The 15,269-nt window shown below is 46.9% G+C and overlaps 1 protein-coding gene across 7 annotated transcripts in view; it reads right to left on the reverse strand.

Annotated features, from left to right (window-relative positions):
- Positions 1-2,433: 2,433 nt before the first annotated feature.
- Positions 2,434-15,269, reverse strand: part of SLC45A4 (solute carrier family 45 member 4) — an 81,860-nt gene continuing 69,024 nt past the window's right edge. For all 7 annotated transcript variants that reach the window (XM_048049221.2, XM_048049187.2, XM_066990780.1 and 4 more), the window contains 6 exons: positions 14,912-15,100; positions 12,740-12,919; positions 10,300-11,375; positions 10,102-10,201; positions 9,079-9,290; positions 2,434-8,277 (listed from right to left, as the gene is read on the reverse strand). In XM_048049221.2, the coding sequence (XP_047905178.1) occupies positions 7,915-8,277; positions 9,079-9,290; positions 10,102-10,201; positions 10,300-11,375; positions 12,740-12,919; positions 14,912-15,100 (2,120 nt within the window). In that variant the 3' untranslated portion in view covers positions 2,434-7,914. The remainder of the gene's footprint in view (positions 8,278-9,078; positions 9,291-10,101; positions 10,202-10,299; positions 11,376-12,739; positions 12,920-14,911; positions 15,101-15,269) is intronic.

Genomic DNA, 15,269 nt, shown 5'->3' on the forward strand with positions numbered 1-15,269 from the left:
CTGACTTGCAGCACAATGCCACGTCACCTTCTCTCTCCTGGTGCGATGAGAAAGCTCAGGTATGTGTTTTCTTACTATTTCTGATTTGCTCCAGCACTGCGGTCATGGAGGTGAACCTGCACGACCAAGGCTCTGGGGTTTTGCTTGGTTTTCGGCCTGCTTGTGCTTGTAGTGATGGGGGGGGGGAAGGCTCAGGGAGAGGGGCCCTCAGCCCCAGTTATCCTCAGAGCTGCTCTTTGCCACGACGCGAGTCGGTGGTGGGCAGCCCCCGCGGGACCTGCTGACTGATGCTGCCCCTCAGTTTGTGTGGGCTTTGCTCATCCCTCGCCCGCTGTTTCACCCTGGGGGAAGCTGTTTGAGGTGAGACCGCCTTCTGGCTGTGTTCACGTAATGCTCAACACCGCGTTGGCCCTTAGTGCTAAGATGCTTGGTTTTTGTAAACCTTTTGCTGAGCCTTCCAAGTCAAAAGCAGATTGCTTTTGATCAGGGGTTCAAAACAAGCTGCCAAGCAGTGGGGAGAGTTTTATGTTCTACCTGAGATTGCTTTCTCCTCAAAACAGCGTTTAGAGGATGCTACACCAAGTTTTACAAGTATTTATAAATAAATTATTGATCAACCAGAAAGAGGTGCTGCATCCTGTATTACAGACGGGTGATATTTCTGTTTTCACTTGCCCAGAGAGGCTTTGGCTCCTCGCTGCCTGTCTCCGTTCAGCTTAACACCGAGTAACTGCCTGCCCGAGGGGACACGGAGACCTTCTGAGCTCTAGGAAGCCCCTTCGAGGAGCAGCGATGCGGCAGGGACCTGTCTGAGCACACTCAGTGGCCCTTTAGCCCTAGTGTTGAGCTGCTGCTGGGGCTGGTCAGCTGTGACGTGAAGCCTTCAAGCTCGGTTCGCCCCCACCCCGAGCTGTCCTGTGCCTCTTCTACCTCTTGGAAATGTTCCCCGTTTCTTGGCAGCCGGCTGCAGACCAGGGTTTAACTTTTGGGCTGTCCCTTCCTGCAGTTGATTATTCAAGCCGAGGGATGGCAGCATCTGCTTCTGGAAGTAACCCACAGGAACTGCGGAGAGGGGAGCTGCCTGGAAAGCCGCTCCGGCTCGTGCTGGCTGCGATTTCCCCGATGGGGCTGTGCAGTGAGGAAACGGCCTCGGCCTAGGCCCTGTTCCCTACCGAGTGACCCCTTTCTGTCACTTTCTGGAGTGAAAAAAGCAGAAACCGTCACCTCACCGCTGCCGTGGCTTGCTTACCTCTGTCTTCTCCGCATCATTTCAGCTGCTGTGCCCCTCCGGGTGCCTGAGGAGCCCGCTTGCCTTTCCAGCATCCCCGCCACGACCTCCTGAGGACGCAGCACGCCTCGTGGTGGCTGTCTGGCTGCACGGCTTTGCTGTGGATCCTGTCTGTGAGCAGCTCAGAGGCCATTTGGGGGCTGAGGATAAGGTAGGGCGTGCTGGATGGACGCTGCAGGGTTCCCTGCAGGCACCTGGCTTTCCCCACTGCCCACCACCCTTGGCCCCAGGTTTTCGGCCCGCTTTTTCCTGCTGTAACTCGCTGCTCATCGCTGCAGCCCCTTTAGGGCCTGGTCCCTGCTGGGTGGCTCCCCCAGCCCCTTTTTGGTGCCCCGAGCCCCCCTCCTCCCTTTGACGCACCCTTGCCCCCACACCGTGAGACACCCACGAGGCTGAGTTTGTTTCTTTGCTGCTTTCGCCTCCCTTTGGCCTCCTCGGTTTTAATGACAGCAGGCGAGGACAGGGAGGGAGGACGAAAATGAACCAAGCGCTCCACGGGCATCACGTTTTTCTGAGCTGCTGCTGCTGCTCCTGGAGAAGTTCCTTCAGGAGAAGCCACAGACCGAATCCATCAAGTAAACTGCTGGGAATCCAAGTGGGAAAGCTGACATCTTCGTGCTGCAGGTTTAACCCTGCCAGCCGGCGTATGTCATCTGAGACGGACGTCCCTCCAGCGTTCCCCTATTGTCACCCGCAGAGCACGAGGGATTAATTAGCTTGGATGCGAGCTGTGGTTTTTGGAGGCTGCTTATGGTTGGTTTCAGAGTAAAGCCTGACCCTTTTTCCTGCAGAAATGATCCCATTCCCCCCTGGGCCGAGGGTCTCACACCACAGTAAAGCGGAGGAGAGGCTGCCGTGCAGGTAAAGGAGGGAGGAAGCTGTCCCCGAACTCCTCTGCCCTTGCAGTGCTCTCAGCACTGGCATTTGCTGGCTTAGCAGGTGGCTGCCGCCCCTCGCCTTTGCCTGGGAATGCAAAGCATTGAGAGCAACCAGCAAAAAAACCAGGCGTGCACCTCTCCCAGGCTTCAGCATGTTGCTCTTCCGTGTGTATTCCCTTCCTCCTGCACCCAAACATGAACGGTGTCACAGAAAAAGTGCCCCCACCCGAGCCCCCTACAAACAACGCAGGACCGCGAGCCCCAAACTCTTACTGAAATGTTTATTAAGATCGAACTTCAGAACAACGGATTGGAACACAACGTCTCGTGAAGTAGAATATCTCTAAATTGAATTTTTTTTTGTTTTCTATGCATAAATGAAAAAAAATCGAGATTATACAAAAAGAACAGAAAGTGCAGAACACAATAAAACAGTTCTCATGCAACAAATCTTTTTGTTTTTTGACCATAAAACAGAAAGTAAGCTCAACAGTGTAGAAATAAAAAACATACATACATTATGCCGTCTATGCACTCAAACATTCATCTGTGACATTACTTTTCTTTATCCCTTTTTCCTCATAAAACTTAACATTATGTGTTTAACACATGCTTATAAACATTGCTAAACTCAGCAAGAGCTATTATAGTGCCCCAACTTAATAAGTTGATAAAAAAGTAGTTGTCATATGGCCAGTTCACAAAGGAACTAAATATTCTCTTTTTATTTTTTTCCGCTATGAGATGCCTATATGCAGCTTTCTATTAATATGAGGCATTTAAAAGAAGCTGGTCATTTGGCTACCAAAAGGGCTTAGTGTTCATGTTACATCAGAAAGAAAATTATCATCGGGAACTGCCAATGTGGTAAGAGAGAAGTCTCCCTGGTTTTGGGGCTGTTTACTACAATTTGGCTACCGCTGAGGATTGAATAGGTGCAGGCGATGCCTGGCTGAGCAAGGCAGCGCTCCTAGAGCTCCACCCACAGCTCCGAAATTTCTGAAACTTCTGAAATTTCAGAACAACGTGGCAGAGCATGCCGAAGGGAACCCGTGTCCTGGCTTTTCTGTAAAGCTTTAGCAGGTCACAGCCGCACCAAGAGCCTTGTGATTTGAGAAGTTTGAATTTGAGAAGAAATTTGAAAATACTCTCTTTTTTGGGGGGGAGAAATATTTGCCAGTAAAGTGCCGTAATTTCGTTCAGTGTCAGAGTGCCCGTGTTTCCCTGTGCGAGGCTGAAAGCCTGAGCCCCTTGGTTATTATCTAACACCATTTCTAACTGGCCAGGCTGCTGAGCTCCGAAACAAAACGGCGGCTGGCAGCTGAGCTGCTGCAGCTCGCCTCTGCGCAGCGCTTGTTCTGGATGCAACATGAGAAACAGAAAACTTTGGGTAGCTCCCCTGGTTAAAATGACCACTTTCAACGCGCTTTACAAACGTTCAGCTTTGTCGTTTAAGAATAACAGCTAGAGGACTCTCTGTAACCATAAAAGTTTCTGCAAAGAAAAATAAAATTTGGTATTTCTTCTACACAGTCATTAACAACATTTCTGTGCAACATTTGGTGTTCATTAACATTTATTTGGCCTATGAAAAGGAAACGAGGACAAAACAGCTGCAAAGAAAACCAACTTCTCTTTCACAATAGATACTTCAGATGCCGAAGCTGCTACATGTGCTTGGAATATCATGCAGGAGTTTACTTAGTGATTTAAATAAGATATATACGTACAGCTGAGCTCGTCGCGCAGCAGGCAAGGACGAGGGAAAACCTGGAAGAACTCAGTTGAAAACCTTGCTGAGTAGAGCGACGAAGAGCACAACCACCCACGGTATTTTGGCCCGACCGGTGTGTATATGCAGGCACACACACGCCGACACATGCATGCACGCACTCACCTAAAAAAAACCTCTCGGGGATCGAACTAGAATTCATTGCAGAGACTGAACCGGCGTCGCCTTGGGCTCCCGAGGCAAGGGGAAAAGGACAGCGCGTGTTTCAGGGAGCGCTAACCTCTGCTGGATTTACTGGCTTCCTCCCTCCTGATGATGAACAACCCACATCTTTCCGTGACTGCTTATTGCCAGCGCTCGCAAACGACCAGAGTCGTGTTCTGAAAAGGCTATGTAGGTAATAAATCTCTATGAACGTCATCTAACCAGCAGGAAGGGAAACATTCCGAAGAAATTATTGCTTCTGGAATCTCAAATCGCCAGCCGTGAACAGTTCAGACCCGACTGGACTCTTGCGATAACCCAGCGGTGCAAAACCCTTGCTACGCCTTGCTGAGCGGATCGGTTTGAGCTTCCCTGCCTCCCCGTAGATATTCCTACCCGTGCAGCTCACCGACCACAGAGTCCTCACGAAACGCTCGAGAAACTGAGAGCTAACGGTGCCTGATGCTGAGGTGTTACAGGTCAGAAAGACCGCAGCAAAATCCATTACAATTGTTTACAGTATAGAGCAACTCGGAAGGAAAACACTGCACCTCAGACGACTGCATGAAGGTCCTAGGACACGGAGCGCGCGGGATGAGCTCGTACAGTAATACCCGCAAACAAAAAATGACACTTACTATCACCAGGAATTAAAAAAAAAGCCCCCTCAACTCTCTCTTCCGCAATAAAGACATAAAATCATACTAGTTTACCTTTAATTGTGACAAAACCCATCTTTTCTGTATCAAAATAAAGGTAAGGGACACATCTAGACACAAACGAGTGCCCGCTCTACCCTGAGCAGTGCCGGGGCTAGGAAGAGAACTCTCATAAATTCCAGAAAAAGCATTACTCTGAAAGACGTCAGAAACCATCGCTGGCGAGCGTGCTGGAAGTCAGCGCGGTGGTTTCACGGGCTGGCCGAGGTACAGAAGGAGATACTTTGGCAGGGGCTGCCCCCAGTTAATTCTTCTGGCAATACTACAAATACTTCAGCCTGTTTACAATGGATAATTATTTCCTTTGGCTTTAGAGGGCAGTGAAATAGAGCTTCCTGCTACAAAGCGCTGTGCGTATTCATGCGTTGTGAACGGTAATTAAAGAACCCCATAAACAATCCCAAATCTGCCTTTTAACGTCCGATTCTTTGAAACGAGGCTCAGCAAAACGCTGGCTGGGACAAACCGGCCCTGCTCTGCCTGCGACCGAACCCCCCTGGGCTGGAAATGTCGTTCTCCCCCCTCACTGCTTGCCCCGACTGAGAAAGCTAAATAAAAGCGCGTGACCTCACCCCGCAAAAACTGTTTTGCGTTCCCTCTGCAGGACGTGCAGCGAGAGGGAGCTTCAGCATCTCCCTGTCGGACCTCGGTGAGCTCGGCCGCGCTGTGAAAGAAATCCTGGCTTACAAAGGTGCTGCGTGGAGCAACGCCGGGCTGAAGCTACATTCACAATCACCGAAACCGCGACTTTGCGGGGAAATGGGGTAAGGCTGGCACTGACCAGAAGATGCAGGTTTTCAAAGTGTAGAAGAACGTTTTGAGAAATAGAGACTGAAATAAGGAGTACTCGACAGTGTTCACTGAACCAAAAGCAGAATCTTCAAGAAGTTTTAAAAATAAAATATTAAAGCCACTTTAAAACGTCTAACTCAGTTTGTATTTTACACGAATGCCAGTTATAGGGTGAAATACAACACGCATCTCTGTTATATAGGAATATCACCAGAATATATTAAATGTAATTGAGATGATAAAATTCACGGCAGAAGTTCAGTTAAAGTGTTTCTCACAACTGATTTCTTCAGCAAGGTCTCGTATTTTTCAGTAGTACTATTCCCCTGTCCGAACACAGTTCACAGTATGTGTTCTGAAAAAAAAAAAAAAAAACCTTAAAGAAAAAAAAAAAGACTTTTTTTGAGACATTTGGAAAAAAAATAGAAGTCCTGTGCGATTACATGTACTTAGTGCTCGGCGATTTCGCCAGCCTGAAAACGACATCGTCACCCTGGACAGCATAAGGACGTCGGCACCGACCGAAAGCCTTCAGCTGAAAACCACACCGTATGCCACCGGGAATTCGTCAGCGATGCCAGCCAAGACCACACGTCGACTTCCAATATACCGAAACATCCATTTCTTAAATACATCGACGATTCAAGTAATTTATTAAAAACTGCTTCTCATTTGGAAATATATACTTTTTTTCTTTTGACTGACTATATTGCAGCATGATTTCCACATGCATTTTTAAAGTACTGTAGTATAAGAAGTTTGAGGCAGCAGGAATCTTACGACGAGCTGTGTGATTTGTCTGTTTAGCACACGCATTGACTGCAGCCCGTAGGTCCATGCGAAAATGGGTAAATAGCATCACAAACACTTCTCAGAAGACGACAGATGGAAGTTCGGGTTCTGAAGCTGCTTTAAATGGCTGCCGGATCTCCGAGCTTTGTCTGCCCATGGACTGGGGAACTGCCAGCGATCCAAATCAGGTTTTAAATCGGATTAGCACAACTCTTTTAAGCTCTTCACAGCAAATGTCTTTGCACTGCAGCTACGTCCTGAATCAAGGAAGGGGGCACGGAGGTTGCGCTGACGGAACTGGTACAGCAGCTCGGGAGAGCTCCGGCCTACAAGTCCTCCGACACACGGACTGGAACAGCAACACATGCTAGTGGATTGGATTTTAAGGCCTAAAAACTGTTTCCGACACAGATTTTTTACACAACCAGACTATGCCATGAAGTTACAGAGGTAGGCCTTCGTTGTTGTACTGACACTGTGCCCTTACCCCGGCTGCTGCGTTCCCAGCCGGGAGGTTAAAGGATCAGAAAAAGTGCAATTAAGCAACGGCTTTCCTTTCCCCACGAGCGAGAATTCGCACGCCCCATCCCACGAAGCTGACCCCAGGGACACCCTCCCCCACGGCAGCTTCACCCAGAGACGATCAGCTTTAAACGCCAAGAACACCCCGGAGCTCACCGGCACACGAAACTCCCAGCGAGAAATTGTCACGGCGTATTCCAATGACATTCATAAAGCTCAGCACTCGTGACAAAACCCTGCGAGTGCCGACCACCTCTCCCAGCCGCTATGGTTCACATCACGCACCCAACGCCACCCGCCTGGGACAAGCAGCAGACGTGGGGGTAGTTGTTGAACAGCATGACTAAAAGGACTCACAGCAGTTTCTCAGAAACCGCAGCAATTGCTTTTTTTTTTTTTTTTCTTCTTGAAAATAAAACTATTCTGTAGTAATTGCACTAACGAAAATATGAAATCTAAAATTAATGTTAAAGAACTGTAGCTGTCAGACCAATAATACGCTCCTGAAAAAAACGGATCAAGGTGTCTAAGCGTTTGGTTCAGCTACTGCACTAGTGAAATCTGAAATGTTCAGACAAAAAAACGGCAAGAGACTATAAGTCGAGATAGCTTCCATTTTCAGTTAGTTTAAAAACAGCCGAAAACTTAATTTTTCTAAGTGCTAATCGTATACACTGTGAGTCTCATGCAGATTAATACAACTTATTTGAAACCTAAACGTATTCGCAATAAAAAGTGTTCAGAAATGACATTTCTAAGTTGTAGAGAAAGCAATTAGCATCATAGCTACCTGTTCAAACCTATATTAAGGACTACAGAATTTCATTTACATTTTTGCATGAAACTGCCTTTTCTTCTGCAACTTTAGCTACAAGTAGTGAAGATCCTAATTTGTTTTCCTGGAAAAAAAAAAAAGAAAAAAAAAAAAAGAAAGAGTTCTTGATCCTGCACCTGCACTCCCTGGAATGTGGTGAACAAGCGGCGGCCTCACACGGCTGACTCGCTCTCCAGCTCCGACGCGGCGGTGCCCTTGCGCGTGAGCTTCAGTACGGTCGGCTTCTCCGCGCTCGTGCTGCTGCCCTCGGTGGTCTCCGGAGGACCCAGTCCTTTCTGCTCTTCCTTCGGCTCTTCGTTGACTTCGGGGTATATCACCAAGAAGGTGGCTGTCAAAAACCCCAGGAAGGATCCCACCGAAGCCACCATGGGAATGACTCTGACCGTGCCAACCAGATCCACCACGCCGCCAAGGGCGGAGGCCACGAGGATCTGGGAGATGTAAACCTGACACGACAGAATAGCACAGTCTATGCCAAATCCTCGCTTGGAGTTCCCAGGGCTGTGGTGAATGTACTGGGAAAATACAAGAAACATGTCAGGAGGTAAAGCAAAGCAGGAAATCAAATATTTAAAGACTGGTATCTTCCTCGAATATCTCATCCATGTGGTCAACTTTAGGCCATGTCCAAAGCAACAAATTCCTTATCTCCTTATCAAAGCCTCCTCATCTTACCCCGAGGTAGGTATTTACTGTGGCACTCCTAGCGTGACTTTGGCTCCAGGATTACCTTTCGTAAAAAAAAAATCTACATGGAACCGTTGCTGAAAATTATTTCTGTGATTTTAAAAAGGAATTTCCCTTCCAATCCCAGCACAGAAACGTGTTACGATAAATAATCCTCGTGTAATCTGTAATCCAAATGTCACAGTGCTAAAAACCGGGCAGTAAAGCTGTCCTCATTTCCAGCAGCATCAGTTTGCCTTACATCTCCCCAGACTGCAGGTCCAGACTCACCTCAAGATCTAAGACTGCCAGGAACCTAACTAATGCTACCCTAACAGCGGCAACCACCATGTATATAATAAAATACTCCAATTACTATTTTCTCTCTCTTTATCTACCACGTGCACGCAAATCCTTTCATATTTCAGCACAGGATAAAGCAATCGTGACCCCACTGAGCCCACTTCACGTTAAATTCCACCCGACCTAAGGAGCAGCTCTTGCAGTTTGCTATCAAGGATGAATCCCTGCTTTTGCACATGTCCCATCAAAGAAGGTATCTCAAATAACTGGATCTGGTAAATCTCCTTTGTCACTTCGATCTTCGGAGAAGCGTGAATGCTCCACCTTGATCAAAGTATTCCACATACCTCTTTAATATCATGGTATTGTCCCAGAAGCGCGTAGGGGCAGTAGGAGATACTCATGGAGACTATTCCCATCGTGCTGATCATTATCATGGTGACGTACACGTTGGGGAACATAGCCATCACTGCAGTGCCAAGAGAAAAACCCAGTGTGCCCAGGATGTAGATCACCTTTATGCTAAGGTCGTAGTTGTCCAAGTATTTCTGCAACAAGGCTGCAAAGATCAAGAACAAAACAAACACCAGCTTACTTGGTGAGGTTTTATGGTATTGACACGGCCATGGCAGCTCGATATGCTGTTTAGGATTTGGATGCTCACGGCATATTTGGCAAGGCTTAGCATCGCTGCTCAGCCCTCACTGGGAAAAGGACGCATTGCTGCTTCAGAGAGGAACTAATGAGCTCAGGGACTTGCCTAAAGCCCTGCTACAAGTCTGCAGCAGAATTCAATAACGTGAAACTCAATCATACCACGGTCCACTCTGTGGAAGTCCATTCATTAATGTTATCTATTTATTAAACGTCATCGATGCAACCGTACCCTGAGCACAGAGCTGTTTCTAATGCAAGCGCATTTGCTAGATGAAATGATCAGATGATTGAAGTTTTCAGCCGTATTTCAGTTTGTGTTCAGACACAAGCCCCCTGCCTGAACTTCGATTTGACACGTCTCAACAAAGAGGCAGCCCCATGGTACTGAGCGGTGCAGGTGTGCCTGCACGTGGGGTGTAAAAGGCAGGATTTACGTCTGTCAGAAGCTCTCAATTTCAGAGCCTGTATTCCAAGCCTACATTGTCACGAGAAAGCAAGAAAGAGACTTTCAGAAATATGTAATTTTCATTTTAAAACAGTCTTTGGAAAACCCTTTTTATGTATGCTTGAATCTTCTAACAAGCAAAATTTTAGTTTCCCGATGAGTAGCTAAATGCCATTTAATGCTTCAGATACTAACTGAAGCAAAACCATTTTTATCTTGCAGTACATCGATGAGGTGCATTCCAGTGTCTGGTTGTGCAGTCTCTTACCTGAACAAACGGCAGCAGTAGCAGCATAAATCACCAGTCCCCAGCACCCCATCTGAACTCCCGCGTTGTAGGCATGTAACTCCGTTGAATTGGAAGGGGCCTGCACCAAACGCAAATACAAAGACATTTTCTTTTGATGAGCACACCTCAGAAACCATCAGCTCCAAGCAGGTCTGCAAACGGCAACTCCTCTCTTACCTTTGGATCGCCCTGAAAGATGACCTGGCCCATGAAATCCGTGTAGAACACAGCTTCAGCGATGATCGAGAACCACGTTAAGAGGTGACAAACGCACAGTCTCAGCAGCTCCTTTGGCATCTTCAGCATTGACAACCACAAGAGCCTGACAGTGGTTTCAGTTTCCCCCTCCTCGCTCTCGGTGTCTCCGCTTGAGTTTGTCGTGCCGCTCTGGTTCCTGTGCCGGTACCTCTGCCGCTGCCGCTTCTGCATGTCGTAGATGTCGTTCATGCTGCGCGAGGACTTTATCAAGACGATGGCGTTGGCTCGACGGAAGCGATAGCGGTGAGAGCCGATTTTGCCGTAGTAGGAGAAGGTGTAGGAGGGCTGCCGGTAGAACATGTGCCTCCGCCTCCGCATGGAGTTGGAAGTGCTGGACTGCTTCATGCCTATTCGAGCGTGGCCGTTGAGGAACTCTTTTCGTAGGGAGCCGTTCACGTTTGGGACTTTGTCTTCATTTAAGCGATTATCAAGCAACATTTCCTCCTCCTTCTCGTTGTCCCTGAGGAAAGGAGAGAGGTGGTTCAGTTTGGACTTCATCATCTCTTGGCTGGTGTTGTGGGGAGTGTTTGGATACGAAGCGTCCTGAAAAATGGAGGGTTCGATGTCATGCAGGAAGAGCAGCTCTGATTCGATTTCCAAAGTGGCGTCGGGCATGTGCAGCACGGAGTCGCTCTTACTCCTCACAATGTTCACCTCAAGGAACTCCATGTTGAGATCGTGCTCGGACTGAACCTCGTCGTGGAACATCGAGGCTCCGTACGGCTCCTCCTCGCTGATCACATTCAGCCGATTCAGAGGGGGGAGGCTGCCGCTGAATTTGACACTAGAGAGGGTGTCTCCTTCGTCGTCAATCCTGTCCTGCTGAGGGTTATATTGCTCTTCTTCAATGCTAAAAAGGTGGAGAGCAACGGAGACCGAGAAAATGATGGCTGCGAAGAAGAAAAGGACTTGCTCTTGAGATTTAAAAATAACACCCAAGAAGGTCTGTGTCCAGTCCAGCCCTCCTAACATATAACCGATTGCTCCTCCGAGGCCTGTGGAAGACAAAACGGAGTTATGTCAATACGCACGGCCAAAAAAGCACATTAAACATGACAGACAAGTGGCTTAAATCAGACAACTTCAACAAAATTTAAATGAAAATTTCTTTGGTTTTTGGTTCACAATGTAACAAAATGACAGATAGAGCTATTTCTTTGGTAAAATGCCTTCTTTGGGACACATCGATATACTCTAGCTCTGGACAACCTGCGGGCTGCAGGACTAATTTCTGCTGCCCTTACAGTTTCCACGCATCCATAAAGACACGGAGGAGTAAATAAACAAGATGCTTTTGTGCAAAGCTATGTTTTTTGGGGCTGTACAGATGCTACTGTATGGGAGAAAGGCTGTTGTTGCTCCCTTAGCCTCAAAAGGGATGCAGTGCCTGAAGGGTGCCTGTTTGGGGAAAAAAGGTAAATAAAGGAAGGACTGCAAGTGTTTGGAGGATACGTCTTCAGATTCACGTCTTTGAGTGAGCATGTACTGCTGCCGAAAGGTGCAGCAGTGACTCTGCTCCTCAGTTTGTAGGTTACTGCCCTTTTCTCAACAGGTCTATGCATACAAGGTTCACTAACAAGTAAAGCACCTGGGGAAAAGAACTTAAACCTACGTTTAAGTAACAGAATAGCTCCAGTTTGCTACTGCTCAGCTTTGTCTATTCATCATATAGCACCAAATACTGAAAGTCCTAATTTTAACCAAGTGGTTTAAAAATTTTATAATGCTAACCACCACCTTGTTGCTTTATGCCACATGGTACGTGCTCTTTGCACTTATCTTTCATACCCTGTTCAGCCTTGAGAAGACTGAGAGGGGATCTTATCAATGTTTACAAGTATCTTAAGTGTGGGAGACAGAGGGATTTGGCCAACCTCTTTTCAGTGGTTTGTGGGGACAGGACAAGGGGTAATGGCCACAAAATGGAGCACAGGAAGTTCTGCGCCAACATGCGAAAGAACTTCTTCCCGGTGAGGGTGACGGAGCACTGGGACAGGCTGCCCGCGGGGTTGTGGAGTCTCCTTCTCTGGAGATATTCAAGGCCTGTCTGGATGCCTACCTGGGCAGCCTGCTCTAGGGAACCTGCTTTGGCAGGGGGGTTGGACCCGATGATCTCTTGAGGTCCCTTCCAACCCCTACAATTCTCTGATTCTATAAGTAATTTTTCTATTCTCTGCCTGGGGTTCCATATGGGTATTTCCTCCAAGACAGCTGCACTATGAGCTTCAATACTAGTAAGGAGGTGGCAGTGGTAAAGGATGAAAAAACAAGCAGTGAACTCATGAAAAATCAATTCAGCCAAAACTCGGTCATCAGGAAGAGCTGACAGCTGCCAAGACCACACCAACTAGCCACATACCAGCTGAAAAGGCATGGATGTTCAGGGCCATATCTTGTTCTTCACTGTCCACCACATCCAACAGGTACGCCCGAATTGGCCCTTCCGTTGCATCGGCGCAGAAGTCCAGCACCACAACGCCAAGCACCGTGAGAACTATACCGATGGGCTGCTTGTCCGGGACGTCGCCAATAGCCAGACCTGAGGGAGAACAGGAGAGGAATCTGAGCACGTCAGCCCAAAAGCAAACATTACAAAGAGCAAGGTTAATCTCAAGAGAAAGGTGGCCAGCACACTTACTGGAAACATTCCTTTGCAGAATAAACTGGCAATTTTAGCTCTCTGGCACAGCTTCATGGAAGGTCTGGGGCAGAAGATTATGTTTTTACACTTGGAAGGCTGACATTTATTTTTCAGAATGCTATTTTTAAAGTGTCTCTTAACGCTTTGCTAGCATTGGAGATTATTTCGTGTTCCTCGTGTATTTTCCTCCAAAGGCTGAAGGCTGCTCTTAAAAAAGACAGCCACGGTGAGAGAGGAGAGCATCCAAAAGCAGAATGACAAACCTCATGTACTGCCAGAGAATTTTTGATAAAACTAATCATTGACAAAGGCGTGAATTACTTGAATCTGAGAGATTTAGTTGTTAGACATGCAAGAGTGATAAAAACGTTAGCGTAAATGATGAAGATGGCTGTGGAGAGAGATGAGCTGGCTACGGAAGAGGTCTGGAGAAGACCATGGGACGTGGCTCACTTCTGCTGAGTTCGCTCCAGGCTCCCTTGGGAGAGGCACGGCAGTGTTTGCAGTGCTTTTCGGAAGGGGTTATTCTCTCAAAATCTACCACAACAACATCCCAGGAACGGATGCCTAACGAACACGGATCACTTTCGCAATGCACTGCAACAATCTCTGTGCTTAAAGAAGTTTCACTGAGCAAAAGTAGCTCTGGGTATCTGAAACACGTGGGTTTTCTAGAAAGCTACGCCATAGACTGTACTATTGTGTAAGGAAGAACAGGAGAAAAGTCAAAAACTATATTTTGTGCTGACTTATTAGAAGGTGAGATACTTCAATATAAACCTATAAAAGATTTGCTTGCCAGTATAAATGGCCTCTGCCCTAAGCCAAGGTGAGGAAATAAGAGCTCCTTGTCAATTAAAATCTTGCCATAGGGCTGCAGTCTAGTATTTTGCCTACATCTGGAGCTGGAGGAGTAAGCCTTGGTGACACAACAACGAAGCACAATTGGTACCATATGAGAGCAATTCAAATAATTGATATTTATTGCTTGGGTAAATTCAAAAAACAAGCTAAACCTTGTTCATCTGAACAGTTTGTCCACTGCAATTTGCAGAAAACTGAAAAGCTTCGTATGTCAATCCAATCTGGCTTTGAAAAGCTAACGTGCTGAGCCAAGGCAATGTTCCGCTCACTTCCCTCAATTAGTACAACTTTTTCACAATAGAGCTGTACCTAACCCAAAAAAAAAAAGAGAGCCAAGAGGATATTATTAGGTGTTAAGTTCCTTTCATTTGCATCACAATGTAAACATTTCCCAAATGTACTCGCTGTCACCTCTCTTACACTAAATTTACAAAAGAGTCTTAGATTGGAGATTAAGTTCTGTAGTAAACTATGTTCAAGGAGAACTATTTTTACCAGCTTTGATGGGGGCTCAGGAAAAATTATTTTCCCACATCGTTTTTGATAAACAAATATTAACTGTGCTCTGGACTTTTTCAATACCGGGTCTAAGAAAAGCACAAGAAAAAGTGAAAAGATAATTTTTGAAATAATGCTGGAAACAGGATGTGTTGCCAGATATGCATTAAAGGGAAAACGGATCACAACAGGAAACATTTCCCTGTGAACAGGTTGCTACAATTTTCCCATGTCAAGGATCGCCGAAATTCATCTCGGCGACTGCAAACATTCTGCTGGCAGCCGCTGCGTGAATAACTCCGCATCGACCCTTACAGCTCCTGTTGTACAACACTTAGCACAGCTCTGACTTGGGAGTAAGAGTGAACATGTTTAGGGTGGACAGCTCAAATGTGGCGTTGCACAGATTTCTAATGACTTTAACACTGAATTATTCGACTGCTTATCGTTATAGTAACTTCTTACATAAAAACCTTACAGCAGCTACGTTAGCAGGAGATACATGCAGGTGTTTTCCCCGTTATTTACCTATAACAGAGCCATTGAGGAAAAGTGCAACTCCAAAGAGGACACCAATGGAGAGAGCGAGGATAAAAGGCCGCCGGCGGCCCCAGCTCAGCGTGCAGCGGTCACTAGCTGAACCTATAAGCGGAGTGAAGATCAAGCCCAGGATAGGGCTAAGGAACCAAGTGAGGCTGTAGTATTGCTCAGGAAGACCTGGAACAAAGACAAAAAGGATTTAAAGGTTACATGGTACGCAGCAGACATTTGACCTTGTGCAGGACATTTCGTTCTACATTATAAAATTGTCAACTGATCTTTGGCTTACTTACATTTGTTCCTAAATGCACGACTCCGGTAAGATTTCTTAACAATGGTTAAAAAC

The sequence above is a fragment of the Anser cygnoides genome, chromosome 2 (assembly GCF_040182565.1).
Source record: "Anser cygnoides isolate HZ-2024a breed goose chromosome 2, Taihu_goose_T2T_genome, whole genome shotgun sequence".
NCBI lineage: Eukaryota > Metazoa > Chordata > Aves > Anseriformes > Anatidae > Anser > Anser cygnoides.